The sequence below is a fragment of the Triplophysa rosa genome, linkage group LG20 (assembly GCF_024868665.1).
Source record: "Triplophysa rosa linkage group LG20, Trosa_1v2, whole genome shotgun sequence".
Classification (NCBI taxonomy): domain Eukaryota; kingdom Metazoa; phylum Chordata; class Actinopteri; order Cypriniformes; family Nemacheilidae; genus Triplophysa; species Triplophysa rosa.
This window is the reverse complement of record NC_079909.1, coordinates 5,062,748-5,084,896: the sequence shown is the minus strand read 5'-3', so window position 1 is coordinate 5,084,896 and position 22,149 is coordinate 5,062,748. Positions and strand designations below refer to the sequence as shown.

Sequence of the window (22,149 nt, the reverse complement as noted above, 5' to 3'; positions counted from 1 at the left end):
TTATCACATTCTATTTAAAAATCAATTATCATATGCAAATAATAATAAAATAAATATATAAATACATAAAGTATGCTTAAATAGAAAAAAATCTGCCATTTGTTAATCTTCACGACAAAAGTAATGCATACATATATGATTTAATAACAAACAGCTCGTTTGAATCTCTTAGGCTTGTTCTAAATATAAACCTGTAGCCTCACATTATTAGTTTCAGGCTCTTTTGCTTTGAGTTAAGGAGCACAATATCGGACATCAACGTGAAGCATTAAGAAAGGTAAAATATCTCAATAAATTGCTCCGCTGAATGATGAGTCTTTCAGCTCTCTGAATGTGGCGCACTGTATGCCGACGGTCGCAGTGGAAAGCGTCAGGTCCGAGCCAATGGCAGTAAGCGTGATCTGCTATTGGTTAACAGAGCGATCACTGCCAACCCGTGACTCCGCCCATGCTCGTAAGATATGGAATCTACTGGCGCCAGGTCCGACAGTACACAGGCACAATTCATTAATGAGACATCTCTCCGCTTCAGACAGCCGCAGAGGTTTTTAGAGAGACTTTTAACAATCGAGCAGCCGACAATTCAAAGCTGTGCAAATTACGAATGTCAACAGACGTCCTGAGGATTAACATTCTTTGTAAAGGACTAACACGGCATTAAATAAACAGGATTGGAGTGCTGAAATGCTGCTTTGCGCTGTGAGTAGCTACTGGGCGATACTTCTTATATATTGCTTACGCTACTAATTGTACAGGTTCTTGTAGCTAGAGTTAAAAGCCTTCCGATAAAGTGAGGAGATTATTTTTACGAATTTACGATAAGGTTTCGCCATCATTCGTTAGATCTGCACTGTGCACTTTTCTACTGTACTGTTGACACTCGAACTCATTCATTTGTTTTTCTCTTAAAGGTGATCCTGAGGATTGTTGAAAACCCGAGGATTGTGTAAAGCCAAGGACCTTTATTTCTCAAAAATAAAGGCTTGTGCAGAAAGTGAATAGGGGCATCAGAAGCACCATTTTTACTGTAGCCTAGGCAAACGACAAATATTGTAATATTTTACTGGACCGTGGTGTTGCTCCTGTCAGCGTCTAAAACGATTTCAGTAAGCAGACTTTTAGAAGGAAAAAAACGGGCCCTTTAGAAATGGAGGTTGCGTCCGATCAGTCTCGGTGGATGGCCCATCATCATGCGGTACTCAATGGTCAGCACCCAGACTCCCATCACCACGGGCTTACACACAACTACATGGAGCCCATGGCGCCTCTTCTGCCACCGGACGAGGTGGATGTGTTCTTGAACCACTTGGACTCGCAGGGTAATCCTTACTACCCCAACTCACGAGCCAGGGTCTCCTACGGACAAGCGCACGGTACGCTGATGCTTTATGTCAAATTGCTCTTGTGTGAAGGAGAAAATGAAATGTTATCAAAATGTTTTTAGATTAACACAACACAAAATAGCCTAATATAATATAATGTAATAATCCGAATAATACAATTTTGGTTTCACTTGGCAATGTTAATGTTATGCGTCATAACATTATAGGCTATAAAATGAAATTAGTAAACAAAGTTGACCCGGTGATGAAAACACATTCCAATTTTATGTCAATTTTCTATATGTGTATCATCAGTAACATACAACCTCTCTGTTTGTAAAATTAAAAGATTTCGGTGTTTTTTTACTTTCACTATGTTTGATGCGAAACGCATTGCGGCCGTTCAAGACAGGCATCTCCCATGATTAATACTGTTTGATGCATTTAGAAAAAATATTAACGATATCTATTTTTAAAAAAGACGCTTATTGTTATTTTAAATGATGTTGGCCTATGTATGTATGTAACTAGCTGCTTTATTTATTTATGTCTGGTCGTCAACTATTAGCTGGGCAAATGGATGAGAAAATATGTCTTTAAAATGTTAGATATCAGATTTCTTTACTGCGTTGTGAACTGTCATCTCCACGACGCATGTGTTGAAATGTAAAGATGAGAAGAAAAAGAAAATGTCCCGCGAATGACTTGAGGAAAGGGAAGTTCGTGTCATGGAGAGAGAGGGAGAGAGGGAGATCAAGGCACTTCCCGGATGCCAAATCAAAACGAAAAAATCCTGATGAATTTCTTAGTTCAAGTGTCTTATTTGTGAGAAGAACAGACTTTCCAACATTTTTTCGTTTTACATGCGTCGTGCGTCGCTTTTGTGGGCAAACTGTTTGAAGAGGGATCGCGTTTTTATAAAAAAAAAAGAAAAAATCACGTCGATAAGAAGGAAATTCGTTTTTTGGCTGGGTTCATGAGATGAATCAATAAAAGTTTTTTTTTTCTCTGTTGCGTAATTTACATTTAGGATTCTTTCCGATCTCAATGTCGAGTTTATATTGTTCGGTTACCGAGTCAACAGGTGAGAATTAACATTAACAATAACAAAAACATTTTCTTGTTTTAATGATTAAAATGCGAATCGAAAGAAACGCACTTTGGCCGTCGTTTTCGTTGCGCATTGAGCTTTATTATTGTTTCTGTTTTATTTTTCTCAGCTCGTCTCACGGGAGGTCAGGTCTGCCGACCACACCTCATACACAGCCCCGGTATTCCCTGGCTGGACAGCGGTAAAGCAGCGCTCTCTGCCGCCCACCACAACGCCTGGGCGGTGAGTCACTTCGGCAAGCCCGGCCTGCACCACGCCAGCGCCGGTTACCCGTGCAGCAGCAGTTCCAGCACGGCTCCCGTCTCTTCTCTTACATCTGCGACCCATTCCAGTCCGCATCCCCTCTACAATTTCCCCCCGACCCCACCGAAAGACGTCTCCCCGGATCCCGGTCCCTCTTCCCCGACCTCCACCACGGCAAGAATGGACGAGAAGGAGTCCATTAAGTACCAACTGTCTATCGCTGATGGGATGAAAATGGAGGGATGTAGTCCCCTTCGGGGCAGCCTGGCAATGAGCGCTCAGACACCGTCCACGCATCATCCCATCCCTACCTACCCGACATATTCTCTGCCCACGCCACACGACTACGGCAGCGGTCTGTTTCACCCGGGAACTCTCCTCAGTGGATCAGCGTCCAGTTTCACACCCAAATGCAAAAGCAAGACACGATCGTGCTCAGGTGAGTTTCATTAGCTCATGGGTGTTTTCCTGCCATTCAACCTCACACTAACAGCATTACATCAGTTTTTAAATGATGTAAAATACGAAATGTATAAAATATACAAGATACACTGGCTTTTTGGTGCAGAAACACAGTTATAATGATTTTATTCATCTTATTGTCTTCTCAACGTGCTTAAACAAAGCATTACATATAAAGTTATATTTAACAGGAGCGTTTCATTTTTCAATTTTGAAGCTTGTTGAATTTAGCAATTTTCTGCATTTCTTTTTATGTGGTAGCCTACATAAAACAATCCAATTTTAATTCCCTTAAAATATACAAAACAGTCAAGTAACAAGGCCTAACTAGATCTACTAATGGGAAATGAAACCGATTTAGGCTAGTTAAAGAAATATCAACATAATTAAAAGTATATGTAGACAACATAGAAATATAGGCTAGGTACATTACGTAGGCCTATATTACAGCATCAGTCGTGTTTAAATGAAAATAAACCGATTAAAATGAAGAAACATTTTAAAATGTGGAAGCGAGCTTTTAATCGCAATACGCTTTGAAAGCTAGAAAATAATTATATATTTCTACATCACAAAGGATTTGAAAATGTTCAGCTTTTTTAGCTTTAAGCATGAATGATTTTACAATTGAGGGTATTTGATCGTTTTTTTAGTTGAGGGTCTACACTTCTTGCCGTGTTGTTCTTTAAATTGAGCCTTTATCACGCTTGAAACGTTGAGGAGTCACGACGCACTGGCTCCAGTCATATCCTGTAGTGTACCTTTAGCCGAACAAATCACGACACACTCCCCCCTCCGCCCTCCCACGACCCCAATACTAACAAAACACTGGCGGGACAGGCCTTCACAGGCGACAGGACCCTGCTGTTTGTGTTCTTATTTATGCACGACTTTGACTTGTTCCACTGATCAAGATCAACGCTAATTTTAAGTAATATTTTTGCAGCCGCCACATTCATTTAGTAAACCTCTGAATTTACACAATTGTGTTTTTCTTGTGCGGAAAATTATTATATACGTTGTTCACGTCATGTTAAGCATGCATTGGCAGTGTGCTTTGGAAAATGCGAATAACGTTTAGGTTGATTTGCATGGCAAATTATTCTGGATTTTTGCCCAGAGTTTAAAATACATAAACCTTATAAATTGTCTAGTAGGCTAATCTAAAAACGGTTTTGTGTTTCAACTTCTAAACTTTTACTCAAGTCACATATTTTCAAATATGACTAAATAAACCTGAAAGCAAGGTTATGAAACTATGGATATTTATAAATTAGAGATCCTTTTCACTATACACTGGGATTGAATATATTCTGAACATGAGTTTCAGAAATGTTAAATGGGGTTGTTAAATGAGTTAATATTACACACTTCTAATATAGATTAACTTTTATTTACACGACCTATTAATGCCACACCTTGAGTTTGTGTCGCAGACCATTTTCACCTAACACTCCCAAAACCAAGTTTCAGTACATTGAGAATGCGAATGATTCCTCTATCCACACCGTCCCTGAACAAGAGTAGCGACTAAAAATGACTGAATTACAACACATCACACACATAAAAGGCCGTTCATTGTCCAGGGCGGATTCCATTCTCTGGTCAGGGTGGGACAGCGACTGTCTTACATTATAATGTGAATAACAGAGCGATGCTCAGGGGACAGACAGAAGAGCACATGAATTAAAGAACTGGGTTATGGTACTTTAGAGTAGGACAAGCCTGGACATCAACACAAACCGCCATTTCTTGCACAAATTTGAAATGTTTCATCCACAAGTTTGTAAATTCCATGAGAAATTATGTAATTCTGTTTTTGAACCTGGCATCCAGCTCACATTGTGAGATTCCAGCACCATGACTGCCAAGCTACTGATTGGTTCATTAACTCGGGAGTTTGCTTTTCACTGCGACCCTGTGTTCCTGTATCGTTCACGGAGTGTGAACCTTAATTATATAAATTTCCCTTTGCTTTTCCTCCACTTGAATTCTGCACAGAGGGGCGTGAGTGTGTGAACTGCGGAGCCACCTCCACCCCGCTGTGGCGGCGGGACGGGACGGGCCACTACCTCTGCAACGCGTGCGGCCTGTACCACAAGATGAACGGCCAGAACAGACCCCTCATCAAGCCCAAGCGCAGACTGGTGAGTAGACAGACCTCTGAAATTCCTTCAGTTTCACCTACACGTGAGAACGAGGGCTAAATAGGAGCTCGGAGCAGAGAGCCCGAACACAATTCCAGGAAAGTTATATTTTCCCTATATTCTTCCTGGAATTGTTTGTGGCCCACCCCCCTGCTGATCCCCTACTCTGCCTCTTACAATACAGCTACTATTGCCATTGTTACCGCTATCATTATTGCTTCTAGTTCTGATACTGTCACTGATACCAATGCCCACGCCGGTGTAATTATCACCACTCCACACTGATAGAGAAACAGCATGCTGCCCAAACCCATCTGTTTAGATCTTGCTGTTTGATATGGCCGTCGTTTTTTTTCAAGGGGTGTTTGGACAGCCACATGTCATTGGTTTGCTTTGTGGCGCTCGGTTATGAATCTGGCTCCATTTTAGATTCTCATTTCATCTCGATAAGATGAGATGTTTAAAAGATTTTTGTCGGTTTGATTTGTTTTAATTAGCTTTATCTAAGCTTTCTATTTGTATAAAAAAAACACGACCAACGTTGCAAATTCCAGTGTTTGTTTTGTTTGATGTTTTTTTCTATTGAGAACTCAAAAAGTAAGACGTGTGAAAAGTCAAACATTTTTACATTTTCTTTATTAATGTCTAATTTGTATGTGGTTCATAGACAGCCTGTCCTGTGTGCATTTATTTCAAAATAACCCTGTTATCTTTTCATAATAAGATGCTGTGTCCCAGGGCTATAGGGAATGGATTGCGTTTTTTTCAGCGTTGAGATTACATAAAAACAGCTGACTTTTCAAAGAACAGAGGCAGGATATTTTTCCACATTTTTCCTCTGACATAATCTTATTTTATCTTTTAGTGGATGAAATTCTATCTCTCTAGCTCCGTCTCTTTCGCTCTGTTATCGAGTCATTCCTCGCAGTCTTTTAAAATGTGATGTAATATTATCATATAGATTAGTCTGGAGACACAACAAGCCATTTAATTGAGTGAGATCTTCTTTTTCTATCAGCCATGTGTCATAATTTAATTTTCTCTCGGTTAAGTGACCATCAGAGTGTAAATATGACCCTCTCAAAGGGAAGCTTATTTTCAGTGTGGAAATAGAGACATAGGCAGCATGTCAACCATGAGCATTATACATAATTACAAAGTGACTTTCACAGAGGAATTAAAATACAGAGCGTCAGATGGTAATTTCCAATTATGAAGATTATAATTTCATTTTTTGCAGTCTTTCTTTCTTTCTTTTTGTGTTCTCATGGTGAAAAAAGGCCACAGGGTTTTCCATGGAGTCAGTGTGCTGGCCCATGCTTTTGCATTTTGGACTGAAGTGTTTTCAGAGCGCTGTTCAAAGGCCATCCAGTTGTTTCCTATCCGGATATCTGCACGGGCCCGATAAGGAAGCCAGGCTCCCGGGTGTTTCCGTCTTCAACAAACCCGGCTGAATTTTCTCTGGCCCCGGCAGGCCCGAATGACATCTACTGTAAAGCGATTATCAGAGCGCTATGTGTGAAGGGGCTGGGGCAGGGATTGGAAAATAAATGGATTTATACTCTTGCTCTCTTGTTTGTCATGCTCGACTGGCACTGAGCTGAAGTATCGGAATGCGCGTGTTTTTGTTGTCGTCTGCGCGTCGTTTATTTTATTTTTTATTCAGCGCTCAGTGAGAATTATTATGCAAATGGTTGAGGAACACAAACGACATTTGCTGTATGTGTTGGGCTGCGGGGGGATCGCGTTGTATACGCCTATAAATGTTTCTCATTATGTGTGAAAAATTGATCCGTAATGGACAAAAAGAGAACAGAGGATTGATGACCCGGCTTTGCAGTCGCTCCGCCCACCAAAGCGTTTGATGCCCGGCATCTGTATCAAAACGTTATATATTAATTATCTGTCTAATATATTTGCAAAACTATAAATTAAAAAAAATTTTGGAATACAGGTTGGAAACAACTCAATGTTTTAATAAAGCCACAAATTGAAAAATTAAATTCACATTGTTTAAATGCACAGAATATATTTAATTAGCGCACACAACTCCCTGTAAGAGATTTCATATGTCCAGGACGCGTTTACTAATGTTATTTAGGGGTAGTTTTGAAATACTGTCTGGTGCAGAGTACACATAGCAGCACTGAGTCATAATATTAGTCACATCATCAGATTCTTATCGTAAATGCGTTTGCTCCAACCCAAAACAGCAGTGCCCCCAGTGTGGAGAACAGAGGAATGAAGGTTATGTGTTCGACATAATACCCCCCCCACACACAAAAAACGCGTTTAAACGCATAAAATAAAACCATGTGCAAAATGCATAAATGTAAATTGCCTGTTAAGTTAAATAGACATGCATGGGCAAAAATGTCTTTACACATGCAGTGGTGACAATTCCAACCAACGATGTTTTAACTTAGTACACGTCATTAATATTCTGTCTGTCTTGTCTTCACAGTCTGCTGCGAGACGGGCCGGCACCTGCTGCGCGAACTGCCAGACGACCACGACCACTCTGTGGCGGCGCAACGGGAACGGCGACCCGGTGTGCAACGCCTGCGGGCTCTACTACAAACTCCACAACGTGAGTATTAACAACCGCAAACACCGAAAGTGACAGCGAAGTGGTCAAGTGGGCGGACAGCTTGTATCGATCTAAGAGAGGGAAGAGAGGGGAAGAGAGAGGCCGGGGACGCAAAGCCGGCTTTCCCTGTCAGGCAGAGCTCGTTGACCGTTTTTCTCTTTAGATTAATGCAGCTTTGTTTCAGAGGAGGGCGTTTCAGGGCGTTATTCCCAAGAGGGGCGGCGGGGCGGGACTGCTATTCAAGATACGGCGTCAGTTATATAAATTCAGAGTTGTCTGAAACCAGGCTTTTTAATGTTAAGCTTGGCGGCGAGCTCTTTAGCCGACAAATAAATACATTTCACCTTAATGAAACGAGCGAAACAAAGGAGAAAAGAAAAAGAGTGACAGCTGAGCTGGTTTGCGTTTAGCCATAAATAAAGAATACAGTCTTCATTAGACTACACGCATTTTATTTTGTTTTGTATTAACGTTTCTAAAATATAAATAAAAATAAAACAACCATCACATAAATAAAAAGGATTTATAATGGTCATGATGGTAATTGCATTGGTTTTAATGGACCTCCGTGGGTCATACTTGAATCAGAAAATACTACAAACATTTGTTTATGGTTTTAATAGCAAAAAGATAATGATTCATAATGTTATTTTAATAGAATAATTTAATATGTGTATAGGATTTTTTTCTGCAGAGTATGTAGCATAAAAACGTTAAAAACAAAGTAACTACGAATCTAAAGTGTAAATCAACTGGTTTTATTCAAATCAAAACATTTAGTTGGATAAATCAACACCATAAAGTCATCTGAAGGTTTAGATCAAGTAGAAACATCTTCATCTTTGGCATGAAAGAACTGATAATCTGTTGACGTTGTCCTCCTCAATAGCTGATCTTGTCCCCTTTCTTTATAGGTCAACAGGCCACTGACCATGAAAAAAGAGGGCATCCAAACACGCAACCGCAAGATGTCCAGCAAGTCCAAGAGGAGTAAGCGATCCGGAGAAGGTTTCGAGGAGCTCTGCAGGACAAGCATGCAGGACAAGACCTCTCCGTTTGGCAGCGCTCTGGCAAGCCACATGCCACACATGGGCCACCTGCCACCTTTCAGCCACTCCGGACACATGCTGCCCACGCCGACTCCCATCCACCCGTCGTTCAGCCACCCGCACCATTCCAGCCGGTCTCCCGCATGGGCCGAACCTCACTGAAGTTCCACCTTCACGTGCATTCCCTCAGCAGAGGCCTCCGCCGCGGCGAACATCTCCATGCACCCCCTCCCTTCAACATCTTCCACAGGAGAGGGGGTTCATGTTGGGTTAATTTCTGGAAGGACTGTGATGACATCGACGACCATGTCGACTTGTATAGAGGACGGTTTGTAAGCACGTTTCCTTCTTCAGGCTCACTGGACGCTGAGAACACTCACAGAGAAGAGGGAGAGAGCTTTCTTTGCTTTCAGCTTCTCATTTTACTGAGTCACTTTGGTACTGTCCTGAAAGAGAGGATGTGTGTGCAGAATCACTGTGTGGCAGTTTCATTGAAGACAGCCGCCTCAGAACTACATTTGGCTCTCTTGCAAAGGACTCACATTGACTCTAAACATAAGAAAGAGAGAGAGAGAGAGAGAGAGAGACCACTAACTCTATCCCCCTAACATGCTGGAATACGTGGTTCCCTCTGAGCGGACTCTACGGATACGACATACGCAAACAAATGTTTATAAAGGTTAATTGTTATTATCGTTATTGTTATAATTGTTATTATGATAATTTATTTTCACTCTTTATCTCTTGTTTTGCTTTCCTCAGAACACATTGTTATATCATAAACATTATTTGATTGGTATTGATGAAAAAAACACTGACCTATCCTAGCCAAGGCCATGTTGCCGAGCTGTACGTTTTTATCATTTTCCATTACGCAAATAAAGGAAATAAAGTTTTAATACTTCGCCGTGTGTATTTGAGTTCTTCCTTCTTAACGTTGTGTGCACATACAGTCGCTCCTCACTTAAATGGAGACGTCTCTGTGGCCACAGACTGGTTTGATCATATATGTTTCCGACTCCGGGGCATCGTGTTTCCCCGCAGTTACTGTAGTTTAATATGAGAAAAACACACAAATGCCAAAACATGGACGAGACGGAAAACAAACACAACCAAGTGCTCAGATACGCTGCTGTTCCATGCACTAAGTGTCAAATGAAATTTCATTTCACCTAGATGTCGCTGAGCTCTCGAATGTAAGCGATATCAGATGCACACACTAAGTGCCCGCAGTGCGGTATGGCTGGGGTCCCTATTTTTTACAACTCAAAATGGGTAAAGATGAGAATTTGTGCCATACAATGCACTCAGACCTGCTTTAGTTTGACCCAGACAACAGGTACCAAACACGGCTCCATCCAAATACCATATATTTTAAATTAACGGGGACGTGTCCTCGACTTCAACCCCCCAACCCACTTTTTGCTTGTCTTTGTGGAGCCAAAAGAAAAGTAAGCAACAGTCTGGTGCGAGACAGAGAGACATAGAGAGAAAAAAGAGAGAGGGAGGGAGAGGGACAAGAGGAAGGAAAGGCAATCAGTCCGGTCCATGAACAAACACGTGGGGGGCAGTTTGGAACCTTCTCCCGCAGATGTGCTCGCAGCTGAGGCTTGCAGGAAACAGCTCTTAACCGGGTCTCATTTTCAAGCTATTTAACCCAGCGCAGAAACTGAGGAAACCATCGGCCTGGCCAACAGTTAATGAGAGAGACCCAACAACAGTCAGGACCATGCTGAGAAGAGGCAGAGTGCAGGTCAACATCGACTGTTCTACAAGTGCCCATGCCCACCCCCCTTTCAGACAATTACATACCCTTCCTTTGTTTTTCTATTCTATTCTATTCTATTCTATTCTATTCAATGAATTAGTCAAGTTTTTGTTGGACATCATCTAATGAGGTGCATATCAGTCATTTAAGACTTCAGAGCCGTGGTCTAGTGGTTAGTCCACATGTTGAACTGTGTTTCTTCTGTTTGCAACATGAGTTTGAATCTGACATCGCTTTATCTGTTTCCATTGCTTAAATATCATAAATAAGTCAATCACAAAGAAGTTCTCTTTGGAATGTCATTTATTTCTCCTAGACAATAACGAGATTAACTGTCAGATTGAGACCTTAAATCTGCTGCTTCTCAATGTCTTCTCCAGAGAAAAACACTAGTAATATCTGATGTCTCTCGTGTCAAGAGTTTCAGATCTCAAGATCTCAACAAGGTCACAAATAGTGCTTAGGTTTGTCAGCTGTCTGGATTCAAAGTCAGAAATTTTAATATGAACGCATCATTTCTCATCAAACTCTTCCAAGACCAAATAATATGAGCTCTGCTGTCCACATTCATTTTGTAACTCAAAACTCTTATTGCGTGTCAACAATTGTATTATTTCAAATTCTTATTTCTTTTATTTTGATGAAATCAAGAATAAACTACTCACACTCCTGAATGACTTAATTTCTTCTGCAGAACAACATCGGTGCCCATTGACTTCTACTGTATGAACACAAAACTAGACATTTCTCAAAATATCTTCTTTTGTGATCCACAGAAGAAAGTCATATTTATGTTTTTGACAACATGAGTGTCAAAAAATAATATATTTTTTGTGTTCTCTATCTTTTTAATATGCTTTCGATAAAAGTGATAAAATGTTTGAAACGTTGGTCACCCAGAAACCTTACAATAACCCTTTAGGAACGGATAATCAAAAACCTCTAATTAAGTCAAAATATAATATTCGACACAGAGAGCCTCACACATGAATTGTTTCTCATGTTTGTAGCAATAGTCCATGACTGTTCGACTGCATTCCTGCTGTGTGTTTGCCAGTTACAGATGCCACTGGGCTTTTCTGTTTGTGTGGAGGTATTTGTGTGAGTATGTGTGTGTGTTGTTCTCTTTGGCCGGGCTCCCAGAGCATGAAATGTCCAACGCACTCAAACAGGGCCATCCTGAGGGAACTAACTGTCTTCCCCCCAAAAATAATGGGACCGGTCCACGTCAGAAAGACGGGAGAGGGAAAAAGAGGAGCTTTATTCGCTGTGAAGGCTGAGGAACCGTGACATGCTCGCGTAGTTCCACATGTGTCCCTGTCCTCTGTTCCTACATGGGGTTTTGTCAGGGGTGAAACGATGTATTGTGGAACAACATATCGTGATACAAAAGGTATTATATTTATTGTGCTATGGCAATATTTTTTATGATGTCTGTTGAAATCTATTGGTTGAGCTGCAGACATGTGACATATATAATGTCATACTGTTTTTTTACTGCTTTAAAGATCCAATGAGTAATTTTTGGGAGGATCTATTGACAGAAATGCAATATAATATACATAACTATGTATTCAGAGGTGTATAAAGACCTTACATAATGAAGCGTTGTGTTTTTTATTACCTTAGAATCAGCTATTTCTATGTACATACACCGCGGGTCCCCTTACATGGAATTCACCATGTTGTTTCTACAGTAGCCCTAAACGGACAAACTGCTCTACAGAGGGTGTTTCCTAAATACGTTATCTCCTTCAGCAAAGAAGCGAAAAGTGACAACATCTTAGTTCTGTGTCAGCCACCGTAGTGGTTCAAAAGGGAGGGGTGGAGTGAGCCGTTGGTTGCAATTCGCTGCCTTACCACTAGATGCCGCTAAATTCCTTACACTGGCCCTTTAAGAAGTTCTCTCTTTTTTTGCTTTCTGAAGTTGTATGTTATATTTTTTAATGAGAGATACAGTATATTCAATTCAAAAAAGTTCAATTAACCCTTGGTGTCCACTAAAATGTTGTCAATTTTTGATCATAACAAAATGATATTAAAATGCTTTGTAAATCTGTTATTTCATTTTGTGTTGAGTGTAATCACTTTTCATGTTTTGTTAAAAATTGATACTATTGTATCATGTATTGTATCAAATAGTGAAGTGCGCATATCAATACAAGCCTGTTTTTTTACAATGTAAATTATCTGTCTTTGTTTAGGTGTGTACAACTCTAAATAAAAAGTTCGGTTATTTTCAATATTTGCATTAAAAAGGGACGAACCCAACCCATTGGGTCAAAAATTAACCTATGTTTGGTTGTTTTATCTCAAAATGCTGCTGTTTTAAGCCATTGTTAGGTCAAACATTTTCTGGGTTAATTTAACCCAACGACTGGGTTCGTCCTATTCTGACCCATTGCTGGGTTGAAAAGTAACCCAGCATTTGTGTATTGACATGTTGCTGAGTACACTGTATACAAAGCGAGACAGTATGCATTATGCAATACAAAATGTTTCAGAGAGCAGATCTACATTGATGTCACAAGACATAAATGATGTGTAAAAATGTCTTTAAAAGATTTCTTAATTCATCAAAATGGAAATGAAAGGTCAAATCCAGTGCAGTGCATTGTGGGATACCGTATTCCATACAGTGTTTCCCGGTAGTATCAGCACATTTTTGGCAGCTTCAGTAGGTCGACTGTTTATTCCACACATACCTGTATAGAAAATCTCCACACTGTCCACAGTATGCACAGCACATACTGAAGAAAAAAAGTAGTATGTTAGCGTGCTAATTCAAACAAAGCCTGTCTTTGAAAACATATGGCTGCAAAGCATCATGGGACGACATACCAATAAGATAAACGTGACACATGGAGGCAAGGTAAGATGTACACCCACAAAAAGTATTCTTGAATAATAACAATATTTTACTTCCAAATTAAAGGTGGCTAAATGATGACTAAAAAGCCAGTGGATCTTCTAACCGTACGATTATATAGTTCGGCCCAATGAAAGACTTATGACTACGGCTTTAGAAACAGCACGGTGGCCTCCTGTCTCCGAGCCGTGAGAGCTTTATGAGCTACAATCGAGACGAGTCTCATCTTCTTTTCATCCTCTCATCCTTCCCTCTCCTGCCCTCCCTCACTCCCTTCATGTATTTGTTTATGTATTAAATTGAGTTAAAGGAATCAAAAGGTGGCGGGGGCCGAACGCACACAGACTCGAGTTATGGAGCTAAAGATGAAAGCGTGGAGGAACGAGGAGAGCAGTTCAACCGCGGGTCTCTAGAAATGCGCAGGGTCAGACGTTTGACCTCGTCCAAACATGCTTCAGCTAAATGCTCCATGCCCTCCCTTTTCCCTTTTGTTCTTGCTCATTTTCTTGGCCTCTTTTATGTGTCGCTGTTTCTTTCCTCCTCCAAGGAAGTCAGGAGTCACATCCTTCGGTGAGGTAAGGAATCTTACTCGAGCCACTTTTACGGTAATATAATTTCTTTGTTTTGCTAAGTGTATATCATTTTGATTTCCATGCCTCTGTTTTGGTGTATATTTATTAAAATGCATTCATATTGTTTTGAGCGTCCGTGTTTTTAAATCGCTTTTGACACTGCTGTCATTTTCTATAATCCACATCCTTGATGTGGAATCTACTAGTGTGACAGCAACAAGCACACATCGATTTAACCAATTTCAACCAAAATATACATTATTGTAATGACCCTGGACTCCGTTGGATTTGTTGAGTCTGTAGACTCAATGCTATGAATGCTGGAGATAGACATACACGTGCAAAAGAGACTTTTCGGGGCATCCCAAGTCACACACTCATATGTGCTCAAATCATACATTGCATTTGTTGGGTATTATTAGCTAAACTTCCTCTTTCGGCTCTGACACAAATTCATAGAAATATGGTCCCCTGGTAATGAAATGTCAAGCAAGGGGTGGGGTAGCGGTAACCACGTTCAATAGCCTGAGAAAAGTAAGTAGGGTACAGGAGTTACAGCATGCGTTCTGCCATTGTCTCAGACCCCAAAGAAACACATTCATACACATGAGCGCATACACGCACATATGAGTTCATGCACTCGCTTTCTATATCTGCCTCTTGATTAGCAAACTAAAGGAAGCCGGTGCCTCAAACTGGGGCCAAGAGAAAGCCATGGGAAAACGGTTGTGCCTCTCATTTTACCATTTACTGTTATTTCATTCTAGTTTCCTGCGTATGTTTAATGCCATTGTTTAAAAGGAGAAAAGAAAAGGGCAGAGAGCACGATAGTTTGAACAATTTGAATATTTTTGAAGAAAACGGGAGTTGAAGCAGGGTGTTGCTATGTGGTTGTTAGGGTATTCTTGGTGGTTGCTAGTTTATTGCTAGAGTGTTATAGACCGTTTCAGCTGGAACAACATAAACAAACGTTATGTGGCCCAGATTTAACGTCCTGTAGACCTCCGCAAAGAATCAATAAGCGTTGAGTAGTTTTAAATCAATTTGATACAATTAATACACAACAAAAAATAAAGTAAATATAAAATAAGTTTTTATATTATAACCAAACACAGACCAGAAGTTAACTTCGGGCCAGAGCGTGCATCCGATGAAACAGTCTATAGACCACTTTGGAAAATGTAGACAAGGCTGGTTCAATGTTGGTCCAGAAGAACTTCCTGTTAATGGTTTTTTAACACTACACGAACAAAATACAACAGAACATTTATAACCGAATCAAAATGTTAACCTAATATATTTAAAGTGGTCATATGTCGCGAATACGTGTTTTTCTGTGTCTTTGGTGTGTTTTAAGTCACCCATGCATGTATTACACACGTAAAATTGCAAAAATGAAAGTGTCAGAACAAAAGATGCATTCTATCTAAAAGCGAATGCTCACCCAGACCTGCCTGAAACGCCTCGTGTAGCCACACCCCCACAAATCTACGTCAGTTGGTGGTATGATTTGACTAAGACCGCCCAAATGTGTACGCAAGTAAGGTGGGCGTACCTGTCAGTACAATTGAAGAGGATTGAAGATTTGAAGATGTTCCAAATATGGTAAGAGGTGTTACATTTCCGTCACACGCTTGCAGTATTCGACCAATCACTACGCACTGGTGAACTGGCACACCTCGCTTTTCAGAGCGATGATCTTTGTAAAAAATCTGTGTGTTTCAGAGAGGCGGGGCAAAAAGGAGATACAAACATGCACGGTATGTGGAAAATACAGCATTTTTGAACGTTAAATCGTGTATACACATTACATTACATCTAAAACAAACAATAATATTCGTTTTAGCCGTGTCATATGACCCCTTTAAGATTGAATTATATATGTAATCTGTAAAAAATACAAACTAAAAGTAAACTGGAAGTACTTCTGGAACAGTGTTAACATCTTGTGAAGGGGTCTAAAAGTGGTCATAAGTCTGTGCTTTCTTATGTGTTTCTTCAGTTTCTCCTTCACTGTACAGCAATGGGATTTATTCACCCGTTTAACCGTGGCTATGTGAAAATCTGATCACTTTGAAAGGAAATACCACACTTTTTTTAAACAACCCCCTAACATTACAAATGACGCAACAGTAATAGTGAATCTAGCAAGCATCACTAAAATTGGCAGTAGATGATTCATTTATGAAACAAAAATTTCCGAAGCAAAGATCATCTGCCGAGGTCAGACAAACTGTGATTGCTTCTAGGAAACATTTTTCAGGAACAAACCAGATGCAGGTTTGACCTCTCACCTTATATTGTATCTCAGATTTCACTTTTTTCTCATTGATTTATACTGTAAGAACAGTTTGCTTATACCAAAACACCACACAACCAACAAAACCCCAGCTCACTATACCGCTGACCTTAGGACATCACACACACGTGCACACAGACCATCTCACAAAACAGGAAGTGAAAACTTTCAGCAGTAAATATTCGTATTGTATTACTAAGGCTGAGAGAAAACCAACAATCTGTTAAAATGGTGTAAAAAGCAGAGAAGAATATTGTTTTATATTCCATGTTCCACAGATGACTGCTTGTTACACGTCACGGTGCATGGCTGCTTTGCAAAGTCAATACATCTGTACTGTTTTACTGTAACTTACTGTACAGAGAGTGAGAAAGTGAGAAAGAGAAACAAGTTGTATAGAGAGAACTGAAAACAATAATAAGGAATAGAGAAAGCATGTTTCGCATGAATTCTCGTGTTTAGGGCCACATTTATTGCTTCTTGTGGTTTTTATATTGGGTTGAATTAAGTGAAATAAGTTGCCATTCTCAGTATGGCTCTCCTGTTTTTGCCAAGTGGTTGATGTCCTTAGGGCAACATCATGTTGACCCTGGGACAACATTTAAATCAACCAATCAGATTTCAGAAATAAGTTTGCAGTTTATTTTAAATGTAATCTTCCAACCAGGATTAGATGTTTCTAGACCATTGTCTTTCACTTATCATTTCCCTCTGATTTTAGGGGTAAGTTTTGGTTAGGGTTGGGGTTTGGTGTGGGTTTAGGTTTTATTTATAAAAATGTTGTCCTTAGGTCAACAAAATATGTTGTCCTGAGGACATCAACCACTTGGCAAAATCAGGTCGAGCTTCTGAGTACACTGTAGAGTTCTTGAATGTTTCGGAAAGCCATCAAAAGCAACATTTCCCTTGATACATGTCAGTATGAATTATAAGCCTATTATCATTATTGATAAAAAATGCCAAGAAAAATATTTCATACTGACTGCTTTGAAAGGCCAGTGTGATAATTCAGATGTCATCGTCCTTCTTTTCAGCATTTTAGCAATTTTGTCCTTGCTTTAGGCAACCTAGATAAACTTAGTGATTTTAGTAGAACATGTTTGAGTCCTGACAGATGTTTTCTTTAGGGCATGGTTTGTACATCTTTGATACAAATCTCTCACGTTACATACCACAGCAAAGGTAGTACTCTTTAGTTAAAGGGATAGTTCTCCTAAAAATGAAAATTCTCTCATTATTTACTCCAAACCCGTATAAATTTGTTCTATTCAAGACAAAGGAAGATATTTGTAAAAATGTTCCTAACCTTTGGATTCCGATTCCGAATTGATTTTCCATTCCCAACCTTATTGACTACCATAGTAGGAAAATTTAATGGTAGTCAAAGGTGCCGTAGAACTGTTTTCTTTTCAACATTCTTTAAAATATCGAATTTTGTGTTCAACAGAACAAAACAAAAAAAACTGAAAATACAACTTTTTTTCTACTCTGGTGGTGAATAATTCTCCAGAACTGACAATTGCTAACATTTTTACAAATATCTTCCTTCTTTTTCAGTAGAACAAAGTAATTTATAGGGGTTTGGAACAACTTGATGGTAAATAAATGAAGACAGAATTTTTATTTTTCGGTGAACTGTCCCTCTAAGACCATGAAGTCTAACAGATTTCCTGTTTATTTAAGTCAAGTCAAGTCAACTTTATTTATATAGCGCTTTTTACAATTTTCATTGTTACAAAGTAGCTGTACATTTAAACATTTAAAGCACACATTTAAGGGAGAGAGAAACACAGTTCAAATATTAAACAGACCATAAATTCCTATATGTAATATGAATTAAGTAAAACTTAAAAATAAATAAATAAATAAAGCAGCCTCCCCGGCCAGGCAAACTCACTAGTAACTCACCATTGCTAGTTTTACCAGGATTTGATGCTTGGAAAGTGGTTGTGGAACTAGTTTATTACATAAATGAAAGCCACACACAAAATCACAGACACTATCCATACTGTATTTCTTTCTGTATCTGTGTTCAATGTAACCTTCTACATCAGAGGCCTGTGCTGGATTGTAAATAAAGTCTAAAGCGGGAGGGTGTGGTGGTCGTGCTCTATGAGAAAATGGGTCGGACTTCTCACCTGGGACATGTGTATTGTATCCTCTTGTACCCAAGCCTCAAGCCTGAATTAAAATCTCTCATGCAAGCCAATGCAGAAGCTGTAAGAGAGCAAGCCTGACCAGATGACTCATGAAAATCGTATTTAGCATCATATACTTTGTTTTTTTTTCCGTTCAAATACAGCTACTTATATAGAGATAATCACATAGCTCACTATTTTGGTAAACCAGTAAGCAAAATCAAGCAAACAAATTTAGACAACTGGAGTATACTGTATGTGCCAGAGACTGAACACTGAGATGCTCCTCTGGAGATGCTGCATAAACATCTTTGTTACAGACTGTACACTCACAATGTTGTCAGCTTTGTGGATTCTTGGATGTTATGGTTATACTGTAAACCTCATGATTGTTGGTTGGTCATGTTACATTTATGTCTTTAAATTCACTTAAACTCACTGTCAAACAAAAGTCAACACTGATGTTTGTTTTGGAACGTATAGAACTTTCAAGGACTTGTTTGCTGTTGAGTTAGAATAAGTGTTTTCAAGATGACATGCGAGAAATATATAACGTTTCTGTTATTTTTATACTCAGCAGCCCTCTTCATGTTTAATTATAGTTAATAGCGCAACAATATAAAACACTGTTTGTTTATTATGTGTACATGATGGACATATTGTGCATTAGTTTTGCTACAAATGTGGTTAAACTAAAGTTACTGTAATGAGATCATTGTAAATTTGTAGTAACTAAATGAATGTTACTCAAGTTAAAGCATGACTATTGTTTTTGTTAGAGATGTTACCTCTCTTAGTTATAAATGGCTATGATAGTTTTGTAGCAATTTTCTGAGGTGGCTAATTCGTACAAATTTAAACAATCTTATTTGTGCATTTCAGTTTGATCTGCTTTTAAACAAGTCACGTTGGATTTAGGGGTGGGGCTTCATTTTTCATTCTTTTTTAATATGTTGTTGTTGTTGAACAATTGACATCATGAAAATGTATGCAAATTAGCCACCACGTAAAAAAGTTCGGAATTCCGGTCAGATTATGCTGCCGTGGGCAACCTTTGAATGTCCATATTTCCAGCCCTTTTTACGAGGGCTAACATTAAAGTACACTTGCATTAGCATCACAATTATTAAAGATGAGGTAATCTCTGCCAATCTCTTATTAATCTTGCGTACATACAGTAGTATTGCGTACTTCGTATCTTCGAAGAGTATTTAGTTTGATCAAATTTATAAAAGAGAGATACAGCTGTGCGATTATTTCCAGAAAAAGACGAGCACCTTGAGACGTGCAGGGGGACGGAACTACAGCACGAGCACACAACACATCATCGAATTGATTCACTATAAGTTTGTGTTGTTTACATTATACACGTACACGCCGATTGCCAACAAAACACAGACGTATGACTTAGTTTGACATACCGCTTGCGGTTCATGTCCGGCATCTATTAGACCTGGGACCTCATACAGAAATCATACGTTCAACTAATTGTTTGACAAGTTGTCCATATTAAGCTTGAGAAGCCAGCACGTTTAACAGTGTAAAGAAGTCAGAATGCATGAAATAGCATGTTACCTCATCTTTAATGCTTACATAAGAAAGCACCCTGATGCAGCAAAGCAAGCACCCATTTGCATTTCTCCTGAAAGAGCCAACAGTGAGGCTAGCATCTGGGCCACTCTCACCTGTGAGAGGTAACATCTATCAGCTTTAGCACTATTCATACGTCCCGCCTGAGACACTGTCACATTCACTGCATCCTCTCGGGACAGACAACATTCAGGCCTTCCTGTTCTTTTCCAAGTCTGACAAATTCATCCCCACTGTCTGTGCACAAACAGCTACATTCATCCAGACCCCCATTGACAGAGCATCGAGGGCAAGTGCTAATGCCAGAACGGGCTCAGGGGAGCGTAGGTCTGGATGGCCCATCCCCATCCGCACCCCATGTGCTTTCACCATCAGGTAACTGGAGAGGGTAAATCTAGGCCAGGCTGGCGCATGGCCAATGCTGGGGGTGGGAGGGTACAGGTCCCAGTGTTGGTCCCCCAGAGAGTTTTAGTGAGACCAGGGATCAACCCAAAAGAGCAACAGTTTGTAGAGACCTCCGAAAGCGAATTCACACCAGACATGAAGATTTAGATCTAATTGGACTAAGTGTGTGGAGAAACTGGGTTTCATTATAAAGCAATGACGCTTGCAAAAGGCTTTATTTACTAAACTTTCTCTCCTCACAGGCATGCAGAAGAGCGTGACAACACAGGTGAAAAGCTCTCCAGACGACATTGAACTATGTTTTTACACACTTCAGCTTATTGTTGTGTCTCAGTGTCTGCACTATCCCCACGACATAAGTGCCGGATCAAGTAGAAAATTCATCATTCATATCAAAACACTCACCTTTCGAGATAATCTTTGTAGATTTATCAAAAGCTAACAAACAAACAAAACTATGTTTAACTTGTGCACCTATCATGAGTCTGACCTCCAATGGCTCCAACAAATAAACACCTCAGTCGCCTCTTTTAATAGCGGAGCCATTTTATGAAAGGTTTCCAGATGGGAGACTTCATTTTTGGCCTTTCAGCGAGGCGACATTCACGGTCGCATCTCCCACCGGAGCAAGAGCGAGGTTATAACTCGTCCGTACTGTAGGGGCCATGTGCATATGTGTTGCCGGGCTGGCAGACGCCAGTCTCTGTGAGATTAGAGCACTAATCAGTGATGCTGAGGGTGCTGGAAAGAGTCTATCTCACAGGGAAATCACTATGAGAACCTGTCTGTTCTCTCATTCGCTCAGCGGGATGTTGCAACTCCAGCATCTAGTGGGCCTTATCTCCACAAAGCAGATTGCAGAATTTGATATGCATCTGTGAAATGGTCGGAAATGACAGTCTCCAAAAAAACTACATGATGAGTCAAAGTGTGTCTCAACATCACCTCTCTTTTGCTCAACCATTCACCCTCTCTCTCTTATTCTGTATGATGCCCATCGCTTTCAATGTCTAATCTCTGATATTCGAGAAAAATAAACACCTTGCAGATCCTCTTCCCCAATAAACAACCGATGCGGTGCGGACGTGTGTTTGCGCATTAAAATTATATGTAGAGCACATCAAGATTGGCATCAGACAGATGCCATCTTTCTCTCCAACATGAACATCACCACAGATAAGAGTTTGTCCTCGTCAGCATGACACACTAGCAACAGGAGGGCAGATTATCGCAGGTCGGGAGTTTGTTATGAGGTGTGCTTCGACCTCTATCGAAGTGCTATCTGAAATGATAGGGAATGGAAGTGAGGAATTATGATACGAAGCGTGTGTTTGGGGTTTGAAATGTGGAGATGGGAGATTTGCATGGGTGTGTGTTCAAGTGTGATAGGGTCGCAAAATACCTAAGAAGTCACATGAATGCATGCGTGTTAGGCTACACCTTCCTTACATCTACACAAGGGGTCAAGGTTTATCTGGTGAATACAGTAGTGGCGAAAAGTTGAAAATTAAAAATTTCACTTTTTATTCAAATGTTTTATCAAAGATTTTGAGTGAGAACCGATGGCCCTCTGGGCAGTGCTCT

The 22,149-nt window shown here is 40.0% G+C and overlaps 1 protein-coding gene across 1 annotated transcript; it reads left to right on the top strand.

Moving 5' to 3' along the window:
* The first annotated feature begins 72 nt into the window (after positions 1–72).
* On the top strand, positions 73–9,819 carry gata2a (GATA binding protein 2a). Its single transcript, XM_057362594.1, has 6 exons — positions 73–699; positions 912–1,373; positions 2,543–3,115; positions 5,140–5,285; positions 7,750–7,875; positions 8,790–9,819. Exons 2-6 carry the CDS (start codon positions 1,148–1,150, stop codon positions 9,084–9,086), a joined length of 1,368 nt encoding a protein of 455 aa, XP_057218577.1. The 5' UTR covers positions 73–699; positions 912–1,147; the 3' UTR covers positions 9,087–9,819.
* Positions 9,820–22,149: the final 12,330 nt, after the last annotated feature.

What these genes read in the sequence shown, in the direction of transcription:
- gata2a (XM_057362594.1), top strand. Translation starts at nt 1,148, where the DNA reads ATGGAGGTTGCGTCCGATCAGTCTCGGTGGATGGCCCATCATCATGCG. An exon ending in CAAGACACGATCGTGCTCAG is followed by an intron (nt 3,116 to 5,139) that starts GTGAGTTTCATT and finishes AATTCTGCACAG; the next exon opens with AGGGGCGTGAGTGTGTGAAC. An exon ending in TCTACTACAAACTCCACAAC is followed by an intron (nt 7,876 to 8,789) that starts GTGAGTATTAAC and finishes CTTTCTTTATAG; the next exon opens with GTCAACAGGCCACTGACCAT.